Genomic DNA, 12,249 nt, shown 5'->3' with positions numbered 1-12,249 from the left:
ACTGTTGTTGATGGGATCTATCCACTCATATTATGGGAAGCAGCAAAGGAAGCAAACAAACCCTTAATCATAATTATGAGAGCATCATTGGATTCAGAGGAGGTCTCATGGACTGGAGATATGTGAATGTATACCCCAATTCACAAAAGGGGATCAAAAGGTGATATGAGTAATTGCAGAACCATTAATTTAAATTCTATTCCAGGGAAAATAATGGAGTTTCTGGTTAAAGAATTGATGCAGGACAATCTAAACAGTGGGCAGCTATATCTCCATCACAGCATGGCTTTATTAAAGGTATATCTTGTCTGACTGATTACTACAATGTGGTCACAAAGGAACTGGATGCAAAATATAATTTTTATATCATATACTTGGATTTCAGGAAAGCTTTTGATACTGTTGCACATGGAAGACTGCTGTACAAATTGGAGCAGTGTGGCATTAAGGGAAAGTTACTGCTATAGATAAAGGGATGATTGAGTGGAAGAAGACAGAGAATGGTTATCAATGGATACACCACTCTTCATGGACTAATGTTATTATGGGAGTTCCCCAGTGTTTGTTGTTGAACCATTTTTCAATATTTAAATGATATCGATGAAGGCATACTTCATCGATATCATTTTGATGACTGTAATGATGAAATGATACTGCAACAGGATCTAGAATAGTTAGGCAGATGTGCTGAGAAATGGAAATTGAAGTTTAACATTGACAAATGCAAAGTACTGTATATGGGTAGCAGTAACACCAGAGCAATATACCAGCTGTGTGGTACCTTAGTGAAGACAGGCTGCTAAGACACTAAATGGGATTTTGCTAATGATATACAGGAATTTTGCTATAAGGAGGGATAAGGAGGTGACCATTGCCTTATACATTGCCTTATATAAGGCCACACCTTGAGTACTACATACCGGGTCTGGAGGTCTTATATTAGGAAGGATGTAGAGCTGCTGGAATGAGTATAGAGAAGGGCAATGAGATTGGCGAGGGGAACAAATTGGTGCTCATACCAAGAAAGGCTTCAATTCTACAAATTGCAGCATCTGGAGAGACTATGCACATGCAAGGCGATCTGATTGAGGTATTTAAAACTTTGAATGGATTGAGCAAGCTCAATGCTTATGGGATTCTTCCTCTTGCTCAGACTATACACATGAGGGGGCATAAATTCAACAGGAAGGGCTGTTGCAGAACAGATGTGGAGAAGTTTTCTTTTAGCCAGTGGATGGTCGATTGCTAGAAAAAACTTTCACTGTTGTTGAGGAAGTCGATAGCTTAAATAAATTCAAGGAAGAACTAGACAAACTATTGCAGGGAATAGATAGGTGAAATGGGAAGTTTTTTTTTTTTTTTTTTGCTGATGCTGCTGTATAAGCTTGCTTTCTTGCATTATTTTTCACTAGTAATGTTTATGCTAATAAGTTGCTTTACCATTTGTTTCTAAGAAAGCAGTCTACAGTTTTAAACCTGCTAGAGAAAAATAATGTAAACATATTAAGAAAAGCATAACAATTTTTTTAACTGTTTATTTTACACCTGCCTATTCAAAATAGGCAGCTGGAAACAAAAAGTTTATTTTAAATTTTCACAGACTATACTGAGACTATTAAATTTTTTAAATGGTCCCAGTATAGTCCAGTATAGTCTGTGAGTAGAGATCTCTAGTACGGCCTGAGGTTCATACTTGTAATACAGTAAAATGTCTTTGATCAACTGATATTTTTGCACTATGTTCTTATGTATTATGCTGGACACCTGGTCATGTCTGTGAGTATACTCCATCTGGGTTATCACACTGCATCCTGCAGTGATGTGTTGGATTGTTTCTGGGGCCAGGTGGCATAGTCAACACATATCATCTGTTACTCCAGGGTCCTTGCCGATGTATTTCCTGCAGTTCCTGGTGTTGATTACTTGGTCTTGGATGGCAAGCATAAATCCTTCAGTCTTGGGAAAGAGCCTTCCTCTCATAGGCAAAATGTTGGAAGCTATCATATCTATGCAGTCTTGTTCCAGTTCCAGTTATTTGGTTTTTAGGAGCATTAGCAACTAAGGCCATACTGCTCCGGGGATATGCGCTGGTCATTCCCAGACCTTTCCGCACCCTCCGTATTTGGTGGTTATGGGCTCGAACCCCGGTCTAATCAAGAAGCATGTGCTACGCACTGCTGCTCCTGCTCACCTAGTTACAGAGGCGCCTATGCAGTTTTGATGGAGGTCATTGTAGTGTCTGCCATGGAGCGTCTTCTTCCCCCATCTCTATGTCTTTGTTTCTTCTGTCTATGTGAGTGTGGTCTCCTTGCTGAGGTTGAGTGTTGTGTGCAATTTGTCTATATTTCTTATGACTTGATGGATTTGTGGTACATTTTCCTGCAAGTAATCCCACAGGTTCTTGATCACCCTCTTCTCTTGTTCAATGAGGTCCATCTATCTCCCCTCCTTTACAGGCTATGGTCAGTCTCTTGATGGCCAACTTCAGGCGGTGTTGGCACCTCTTGGTCATCATTACCCTGGTCAATTTCATAATCTCTTCCAGCTTGGTGTTTGTCCCATCTGTGATCCCAAAGGAGTACGTTAGTATGGGGTTTTTTTTTTGATTTGGTAGTTGTTGGCGCATCGGCTTCTGTGGCCATATTGCACCTCCCAAAGTTTTTGCAGTACTTTGATCCAAGCCCGAGGCGGGAATCGAACCCGCGACCTTTGGGTTGCCGGGCAGGTACTTTACCCACTCGGCTAGCCCGGTCGGCTTAGTATGGGGCTATGTAAGTGTTTATGGCTATGTCCATGTTCCCTCCATTTAGTTTTGATTTTAGCAGGCTTCTCAGTCCTTGATAGTATTTTTCTGTCGGGTGGGACTTGATCTCCTTGTGTTCTACCTGGTGAGTCTGCATCATCCCCAGATATCTGTAGCTCTACCCCCCGTCATGGCTTCAATCTCTTCACCGGTCTTCAGCTGGTAGTTTCATCCAACTGGATGTCCTTGATGCAATCCATGGGTTTTGCATTTGTCCAGGCCAAATTGCATCCTGATGTTAGTTTTGGACTCTTCTGTGTTCTGGAGTAGCTGTTGGAGTTGATTCTCGGTTGTGGCATAAAGTTTGATGTCATCGATGTACATTATGATAGAGAGGGTGTACATGTTCTTCCTTCCTTCTTTTAGGGTATATCCATACTTGCTGTTATTGAGTATTGTGGACAGTGGGTTGAGTGCTAGACAGAACCATAGTGGGCTCAGGTCATCTCCCTGGAAGATTCCTCTTCTGGTGGGTAATGGTCTGGTCATGATGTTCTCAACCTTGATGGTGGTTCTCCAATTTTCAATGGTTGCTTCTTGGAACTGTGTCAGTGTTGGGTTGACTTTTTAGATCTTCAGTATCTCTATCAGCCACTTAAGGGGTATGGAGTCAAAGGTCTTGTGGTAGTTGATGTACGCTGTGTACAGGTTGCAGTGCCTGTTGTAGGCTTGCTCATTAACTGCAGTGTCAATGGTCAATTGCTCCTTGCATCCTCTGCTTACATCCCTTCTGCTGCTTGGCCATGATGTAAAGTGGAGGAGAAATTGTTGAAGATAAACACAAGAAAGGCACCTGGAGTGGATGGGATCTATCCAGTTATTTTACAGGAGGCAGCAAAGGAAGTAAGCAAACCCTTAGCCATAATTATGAGAGCTTCCTTGGACTCAGGGGAGGTACCCATGGACTGGAGATGTGCAAATGTGACCCCAATTCACAAAGGAGGATCAAAGGCTGACACAAGTAATTATAGACCTGTGAGTTTAACTTCTGTTCCCGGAAAATTAATGGAGGCACTGGTTAAAGAAGCACTGCAGGATCATCTAGACAAGACTTCAGTTATAGCTCGGACACAGCATGGTTTTGTTAAGGGGAAGTCTTGCCTGACCAATTTGATTGGATACTATGATGCAGTCACAAAAGAACTGGATGCAGGGAATAACTGATATTATATACTTGGATCTTAGAAAGGCTTTTGATACTGTTGCACATGGAAGACTGCTGCACAAATTGGAGCAGTGTGGCATTGGAGGCAAATTGCTGCTGTGGATAAAGGGGTGGTTGAGGGGGAGAAGACAGAGAGTGATAATCAATGGACACTGCTCATCGTGGACTAATGTTATTAGTGGAGTCCCTCAGGGTTCAGTATTGGGTCCTTTATTGTTTTCTGTATTTATAAATGATATTGATGATGGTATATCAAGCTTAATGTCCAAGTTTGCAGACGATACGAAGGTTGGCAAGGTTGTCAAGGACACTACTGACACTATGCTGCTACAACAGGATCTGGAAAGGTTGAGCAGATGGGCTGAGAGGTGGCAAATGAAGTTTAACATTGACAAATGTAAAGTACTACATATGGGAAACAGCAACCCCCAGAGCAACGTATCAACTCTGTGGTGCTACACTGACAGTGGTAGAGAATGAAAGGGGCCTGGGGGTGGTTGTGCAGGCAGATATGAAGTTCTCTGAGCAGTGCAGACGGGCTGCAAGAGTAGCTCATCGTGTATTGTCAATGATATATAGGAATTTTTCTAGCAGGGATAAGGAGGTGATTATTCCCTTGTATAAGGCAATGGTCAGGCCACACCTAGAGTACTGTATACAGGCCTGGAGGCCTCATTTCAAGAAGGATGTAGAGCTGCTGGAACGAGTACAGAGAAGGGCAATAAGATTAGTGAATGGAACAAAGGGGTGCTCTTACGAAGAAAGGCTTAAGTTTTGCGAATTACAGTGTCTGGAGACTAGGCACCAGCGAGGTGATCTGATAGAGGTGTACAAAGCCTTGAATGGTTTGAGCATGCTCAATGCTGATGGGATTCTTCCTCTTGCTCAGAATAATCACCTGAGAGGGCATAAATTCAAATTGAGGAAAGACAGATGTAGGATAGATGTGCGGAAATTTGCCTTTAGCCAGCGGGTGGTTGGTAGGTGGAACAGACTTCCATCCCTTGTCGTGGAAGTTGATAGCCTAAATAAGTTTAAGGCTCAGCTGGACAGGTATTTTGAACGAACAGCGGGGTGAAGTGGAAGTGGTTATTTTTTATTTATTTATTTTACTTTATTTTTTTTTGGCTGATGCTGCATAAGCTTGCTTTCTTGCATCAAATGCCTCTACTAATGCTAATGCTAATGTTCTGGCTCTCCAAGTGGTCTGATATCTTTTTAGTTATACAGGTGGTCAGGATCTTGTACATTGTTGAGAGACAGGTGAAAACAGACAACAGGACATTTGTCAAATGTCCTGTTGTCTGTTTTGGCATTATTATTATTATTATTATTATTATTATGGCTAAATGATGCAGGGAAGTGAATTTTTGCTGCATCTGCCAAAAAAAAAAAAAAAAAAAAGGCAAAAAAAAAAAAATCACTCATACTTCCTCACCCCAAATTTATAAATTATAGCTAAATGTTTTATATCAAACTCTACCAAAGAAGATTCAGACAGGAACCAGAATATATGCTTTATTAATTTTAGTTAGCTTTACTTAAATTTCTGTCAAATGAATGAATACATGTTGAGAAGTGTCTTAACTCATAATCATAATTTTTTATCTGATTTTTTTTAATCAAAAGGTAACTTATGCTGTATTCGATTCATATATTACTGGATTTTCTAGGTGAATAACAGCATAAAAATGCTGTTATTCACCTATTATTATTGCAATGTGGTTATGAGAAGTTTTGAAATGGTCAGGTGTGCAAAATTTTTCATTTTCATGTGAGAGATGCCATTTCTGTAAATTAAACTATTGTTAAAATCAAATATACAGCTTAAAATTTGATACTTACATTAATAGATTACAACACAGTATAAAAGAAAACAGCAGTTTGTCTTTTTCAAACAGTGAACGACATATGTTGCAGTAAAGACTATATGTAAAGTGATCACTAAGGTAACGTAACCTCTTCTCTAGAACTTTTGATTTGTTGCTAAAAGGAAGGGAAGTTGAGCGGGAAGAAAGATTTAAATATACATATATATATATTTTAATTTGAAATACAAGAACATTAAATAACTTTATAAAATTAAAATACCAAAAAATATAGTATAGTAAAGAAAGTCACTCATCTACATTAAGAGAAATTTAATGTGATTAACCTTTCTATTTGGAACTTTTTATTCATTTTTCTAGATGGAATATTTTGTCAACTATCCTTAGCACACCTTTATGATTGACTGAAGACAACAGAGTAAATAAGGATAGGGGACTAACTCCTAAAATACCACTTATGGTATTTAGGGCATATAAGAGATTGAACAAGTGAATATTCCACACTTGTCTGATTACACTGAAATTAGAGTATGAGGTTAACCTGTATGCTCTATCTACAGACATACCAGTTGTGACTGAAGAAACAAGGCTTTCTACCACAAAAGATAGGGTGCAGAAAAGACGTCAAGTTAGTGGCAAAAGAAAACAGCAGGTCTAAAGGACATTCTGTTAAAGAAGTAGCTGAATTTGTTGTCATTTCGCAAAGAACAGTAATAAGAGTTTTTAAGGAATGGTGTGAGACAAAAGCAACCAGTAACCAACAGCAGAACTGTGATTGAAAGTTTTTGATAACCAATTGTCATTGGATGAAAATCATGTTCAGTAAACAAAAAAATGATTTTAAACAAGACAAGGACTGCTGGAAACAGTTAACCAAGGACTCAGTTTTCTGAGAGAAAACTGTGAAGAGAATTGCATAACATAGATATCTGGAGTAGGGTCTGCCAAAAAAAAAGAAAAAAAAAAGACTAATGTTAACAGTCATGCATAAAAAAATACAGCTAATATGGGCTAAAAGGCATAAATACTGGACTGTAGATGACTGAAAAGCTGTGATGTAGTAGTAGAGCCATGTGATACAAGAAAGCAAGCTTAGTAGCATCATCCAAAAAAAAAAAAAAAAAAAAAAGATTCACACATTCATTCCTTCTAAAAGTTTATCTAGTTCCCCTTTGAATTTATTTAAGCTATCAACTTCTACATCAGATGGAAGTTTGTTCCAGCGATCAACTATCCGCTGGCTAAAGTCAAATTTCTGCACTCAAGGCCTTATATACCTCAATCAAATCACCTCATAGGTGACTAGTCTCCAGATGCTGCAATTTCCAGAATCTTGTAGCCCTTCTCTGAACTCTACATCCTTCCTAAAATGAGGTCTCCAGACCAGTACGCAGTAATTAAGGCATGGCCTGACCACTGCCTTATACAAAGGGATAATCACCTTCCTTTGCACTCCATGATCTGCTCTGGCAGCCTGTCTGCACTGCTAAGAAAACTTCAAAACTTCATATCTGACTGCACAATTACTCCCAGGTCTTTTTCATATTCTACCACTCTAAGTGTAGTACTACACAGTTGGTACGTTTCTCGGGGTTACTTTTATCCTTAGGCAATACTTTGCATTTGTCAATGTTAAATTTCAGTTGCCACTTCTCAGCCCACCTGCCCAACTTTTCTAGATCCGTTGCAGTAGCACACTGCAATTACTGGTTCCTGATCTATTACATTTTAATATATTTTAATTATAGTAATTATTTATCATCTGGCATTTTAGTTCACAAATTAAAAATTCAAAAGCATGTGTTACAAAGGAGACAAGGTAATCTCAGCAAGTGTTATGTGTACTTTCATGATTCCAAAAAATAACTTCTTGCCATGTAGAGCAGAGTTATGTGAGTAAATTGTAATTCCTATGTATTTGTTCCCTTGCACACTTTAAAACAAATCTGTATGCTCTCAGCCTATTTCCAGTGTTAATACTTATGTGAATGATCAATGATAAATTGCATCTTCTGGAGAAATTTTGTTATTCTCCTCTGAAAAGTACTTTGTCACAGTATATTTCCCATAATCAGCTGTCTCTAGTGCTTCTCAATGTGATATTTAAATCTAATTTAAATTGTGATAACTCCCTTACTTATTTATCCTGTATTTATTATTATTATTTTTTAAAATTTATCATTTATTGAAATGGTTATATTATTGTAGTTTTCATGAGTAAAAGAAAATCATTTGGTTCAAAGAGGTTTGGACTATAATAATATAAGTTCATTATATTATAATGAACTTATTAAAACTACAAATAATGTCCTTTGTTCTGTTTAACATTTGACTGAATGCAAATTCCTCTTCTGTAGGATCTTTGTGAAATGCTTACAGATGTAATATGTTTGTTCTTTTATGATGGAAGTTTTCACAGTGACATAGTTTTCACAGTGACAGATCTTTGGCCATGGAATTCTTGTCCCATTCTTGTCTGACTGGCCCAGGAGATAATATACATTTTTTTAATAAAACATTTAAAAATTTTAGTTAGAAAAATAAAGATAGTTTCATAATAATGAAACATGCTAATTCGATACTACTCAATTAATTACAATGCATAGTGAAACAAGGAACTCAACAAATTGCATTTGGAGTGTAATTTGGCTCAATTTAAAAGAAACTGCTTTTAAATGTTTGCTAAAAATGTACAGTAGTAAACAATGCATTAGCATTAGTAGAGGCATATGATGCACGAAAGCAAGCTTATGCAGCATCAGCCAAAAAAAAAAAAAACACTTCCACTTCACCCCCTCTGTTCGTTCGAAATACCTGTCCAGCTGAGCCTTAAATTTATTTAGACTATCAACTTCCACAACAAGGGATGGAAGTCTGTTCCACCAACCAACTACATGCTGGCTAAAGGCAAATTTCCGTACGTCTGTCCTACATCTGTCTTTCCTCAATTTGAATTTATGCCCTCTCAGGTGATTATTCTGAGCAAGAGGAAGAATCCCATCAGCATTGAGCATGCTCAAACCATTCAAGGCTTTATACACCTCTATCAGATCACCTCGCTGGTGCCTAGTCTCCAGACACTGTAATTTGCAAAACTTAAGCCTTTCTTCGTAAGAGCACCCATTTGTTCCATTCAATAATCTTGTTGCCCTTCCCTGTACTCATTCCAGCAGCTCTACATCCTTCTTGAAATGAGGCCTCCAGACCTGTATACAGTACTCTAGGTGTGGCCTGACCATTGCCTTATACAAGGGAATAATCACCTCCTTATCCCTGCTAGAAAAATTCCTGTATATCATTGACAATACACCATGAGCTACTTTTGTAGCCCATCTGCACTGCTCAGAGAAATTCATATCTGCCTGCACAATTACCCCCAGGTCCTTTTCATTCTCTACCACTGTCAGTGTAGGACCACAGAGTTGATACATTGCTCTGGGGTTGCTGTTTCCCATATGTAGTACTTTACATTTGTCAATGGTAAACTTCATTTGCCACCTCTTAGCCCATCTGCTCAACCTTTCCAGATCCTGTTGCATCAGCATAGTGTCAGTAGTGTCCTTGACAACCCTGCCAACCTTTGTATCATCTGCAAACTTGGACATTAAGCTTGATATACCATCATCAATATCATTTATAAATACAGAAAACAATAATGGACCCAACACTGAACCCTGAGGGACTCCACTAATAACATTAGTCCACGATGAGCAGTGTCCATTGATTACCACTCTCTGTCTTCTCCCCCTGAACCAACCCTTTATCCATAGCAGCAATTTGCCTCCAATGCCACTCTGCTCCAATTTGTGCAGCAGTCTTCCATGTGCAACAGTATCAAAAGCCTTTCTAAGGTCCAAGTATATAATATCAGTTATTCCTGCATCCAGTTCTTTTGTGACTGCATCATAGTATCCAATCAAATTGGTCAGGCAAGACTTCCCCTTGACAAAACCATGATGTGTCCGAGCTATAACTGAAGTCTTGTCTAGATGATCCTGCAGTGCTTCTTTAATCAGTGCCTCCATTAATTTTCCTGGAACAAAAGTTAAACTCACAGGTCTATAATTACTTGTGTCAGCCTTTGATCCTCCTTTGTGAATTGGGGTCACATTTGTGCTTCTCCAGTCTGTGGGTACCTCCCCTGAGTCCTAGGAAGCTCTCATAATTATGGCTAAGGGTTTGCTTACTTCCTTTGCTGCCTCCTTTAATATAACTCGATGGATCCCATCCACCCCAGGTGCCTTTCTTGTGTTTATCTTCAACAATTTCTCCTCCACTTTACTCTCAGTTATTACAAGATTCTCTAGCTTACTGCCAGAGTTGAATACACCTCTAGCATTCCCCTCGCTGAATAACTCTGCATGTGTGAATGTTGATGCAAAATATTCATTTAGTTTGTTAGCTACCTGAGCAGGATCATCAACAGTTGACCCATCGATATCAAGTGGACCAATCTGATTCATCCCCCTTCCTTCTAGAGTAAAGAACTCTTTGTAAAAAAAGAACTCTTTTAAAACTCTTTATAAGTAAAGAACTCTTTGCTGTTTTTCTTTGCATCCCTTGCCAAAGATTTCTCGTAATCTGCCTTCGCCTGCCTAACCTCCTTTGTAACTTCCATTATTTACTTACCTTCTAACCTAACCTCCATTATTTACTTTCAAATAAACTTTGCAGTTTAAGCATGTCTTTCTCTTTCTCACACAGAAAACTTGTACACTCACAAAATTATCAACTGGGGCTCACATCTGGTGAGTATGGGCTTGGCACACCCAGGGTCCTGAGCTGGATATCATCATTCTTCTCTTTCTTGGTAACTCTTTTCTACTTTTGTCTCTCTCTCTCTCTCTCTCTCTCTCTCAGGGTAACTCGGGAATTTTTTTTTGGCTGGTGCAGCATAAGCCTCAGGCTTTCTTGCACCATATCGCTAATAATAATAATAAAATTATGTGTGAAAATGCTTGCATGCTCTTCAAGGGGATTTTTTGGACAATAGTTACTTAATATGAATAGAGCATCAAAAAAGTTCACCAACCCTAGTCTAAATCATTGGACAAAGTTTCACAATGAAGTTTACATGGTAGCCACACTAGTGAATAATGCACACAGATTACAGATATGTTATAGTACAGTTATCACAGTTATAGTACTATCAATATTAACAGGAAACATCAGCATACTTATAGAAACTGGTGTGTATCAATGTGCTTTATGTCACTGTTACAATGTTAAGCTTAAGGGTGGAGTAATTTTAGATATGTAATACTGGTTTCACACTAACTGTATCATATAGTGTGATACTATCTGAATCAACCTTATCAAACAAATTGGTTTTACTTATAATAACTGAAGCAAATGGAATAATTTAAATTAGTGTGTGTGTGTGTGTGTGTGTGTGTGTGTGTGTGTGTGTGTGTGTGTGTGTGTGTGTGTGTGTGTGTGTGTGTGTGTGTGTGTGTGTGTGTGAATATATAAGGAAAAATGGAATTTATAATATCAATAAACAAAAATTAAACCAAACTATAATCACTACCATATGATACTACTATGTAAGTGAATCACAATTTTCGATTTTTATACAAAGCGAAGGTAACATTCCTTCCCTCATACTTTTCTGTTAATGAATTGGTAACTGATATAAAACGATATGACAGATCATTTGAATGCAGATACAATAAACTAATAGGATCACAGTTTGTGATTTTTATACAATAGAATAATAGTGATGACTCAAAAGCGTGCAGTAATACACATCTGAGTTGATTATGGTTTGAGACCATATGACTGCTAAACATGGTTAACAATAATATGTCAAATGTTACAATTAGTCAAATGATTAATTGTAAACTCCTTCCGCCTATGCAGTCATGCCAGAGTATAAACAGAACTTTTGTCAATGATGAGTTTACTTCAGGGCTGAAGTAAGAGTGAACATTCTAGAGTGTGTCTTTAGGAACTTACAATTAAGAACTTATACTGTTATTTATTGTATTTTTATTATTTTTCAAATTATAAAATATATAAGTTTTGGCAAGTAATGGACTATATATAATTTTTCCCCCTTAAATAACAGCAATAGAGTTTAAAGATTGACATTATGCCCACTAACTGATTCTGAATATTTGTAATATAGAGTATTTTGTTTTATGTTTGTTTATCCATTATTATCTGAGTTCAGTAGTATAAAATGATTTTAGAGCATTTTAATTTTCAAATGACTAAACTTCATTTATAAGTTAACATTGCCTGGCCACTTTTATTAAGGCCATGGAGGTTTGAGCTACATGCAACAATCTATGTAAAAATATGTAAAATCGGGTGATTACATTTGACTCAACTAGTGCTCAAATTCAGTTCATCAGCAATAGAAAGCTCAAAATATCTCACAGACTTCCAAACATGTTACGTATTTGAAGCTACTACAGCACAGAGGATGGCTGCACTTGAAAGTGTTC

At 37.9% G+C, this 12,249-nt stretch overlaps 1 protein-coding gene across 1 annotated transcript in view; it reads right to left on the bottom strand.

The window, feature by feature from the left end:
- The window catches only part of LOC150086891 (dynein axonemal heavy chain 7-like), a 1,233,418-nt gene that overhangs the window by 273,728 nt on the left and 947,441 nt on the right, over window positions 1–12,249 (bottom strand). Inside the window, exon 49 of the mRNA XM_090372313.1 lies at window positions 5,814–5,954. Within this exon, the coding sequence (XP_090228439.1) occupies window positions 5,814–5,954 (141 nt within the window). The remainder of the gene's footprint in view (window positions 1–5,813; window positions 5,955–12,249) is intronic.

The sequence above is a fragment of the Mastigoproctus giganteus genome, chromosome 4 (assembly GCF_048544385.1).
Source record: "Mastigoproctus giganteus isolate SK-2022 chromosome 4, ASM4854438v1, whole genome shotgun sequence".
NCBI lineage: Eukaryota > Metazoa > Arthropoda > Arachnida > Uropygi > Thelyphonidae > Mastigoproctus > Mastigoproctus giganteus.
This window is presented reverse-complemented; position numbering and strand designations above follow the sequence as displayed.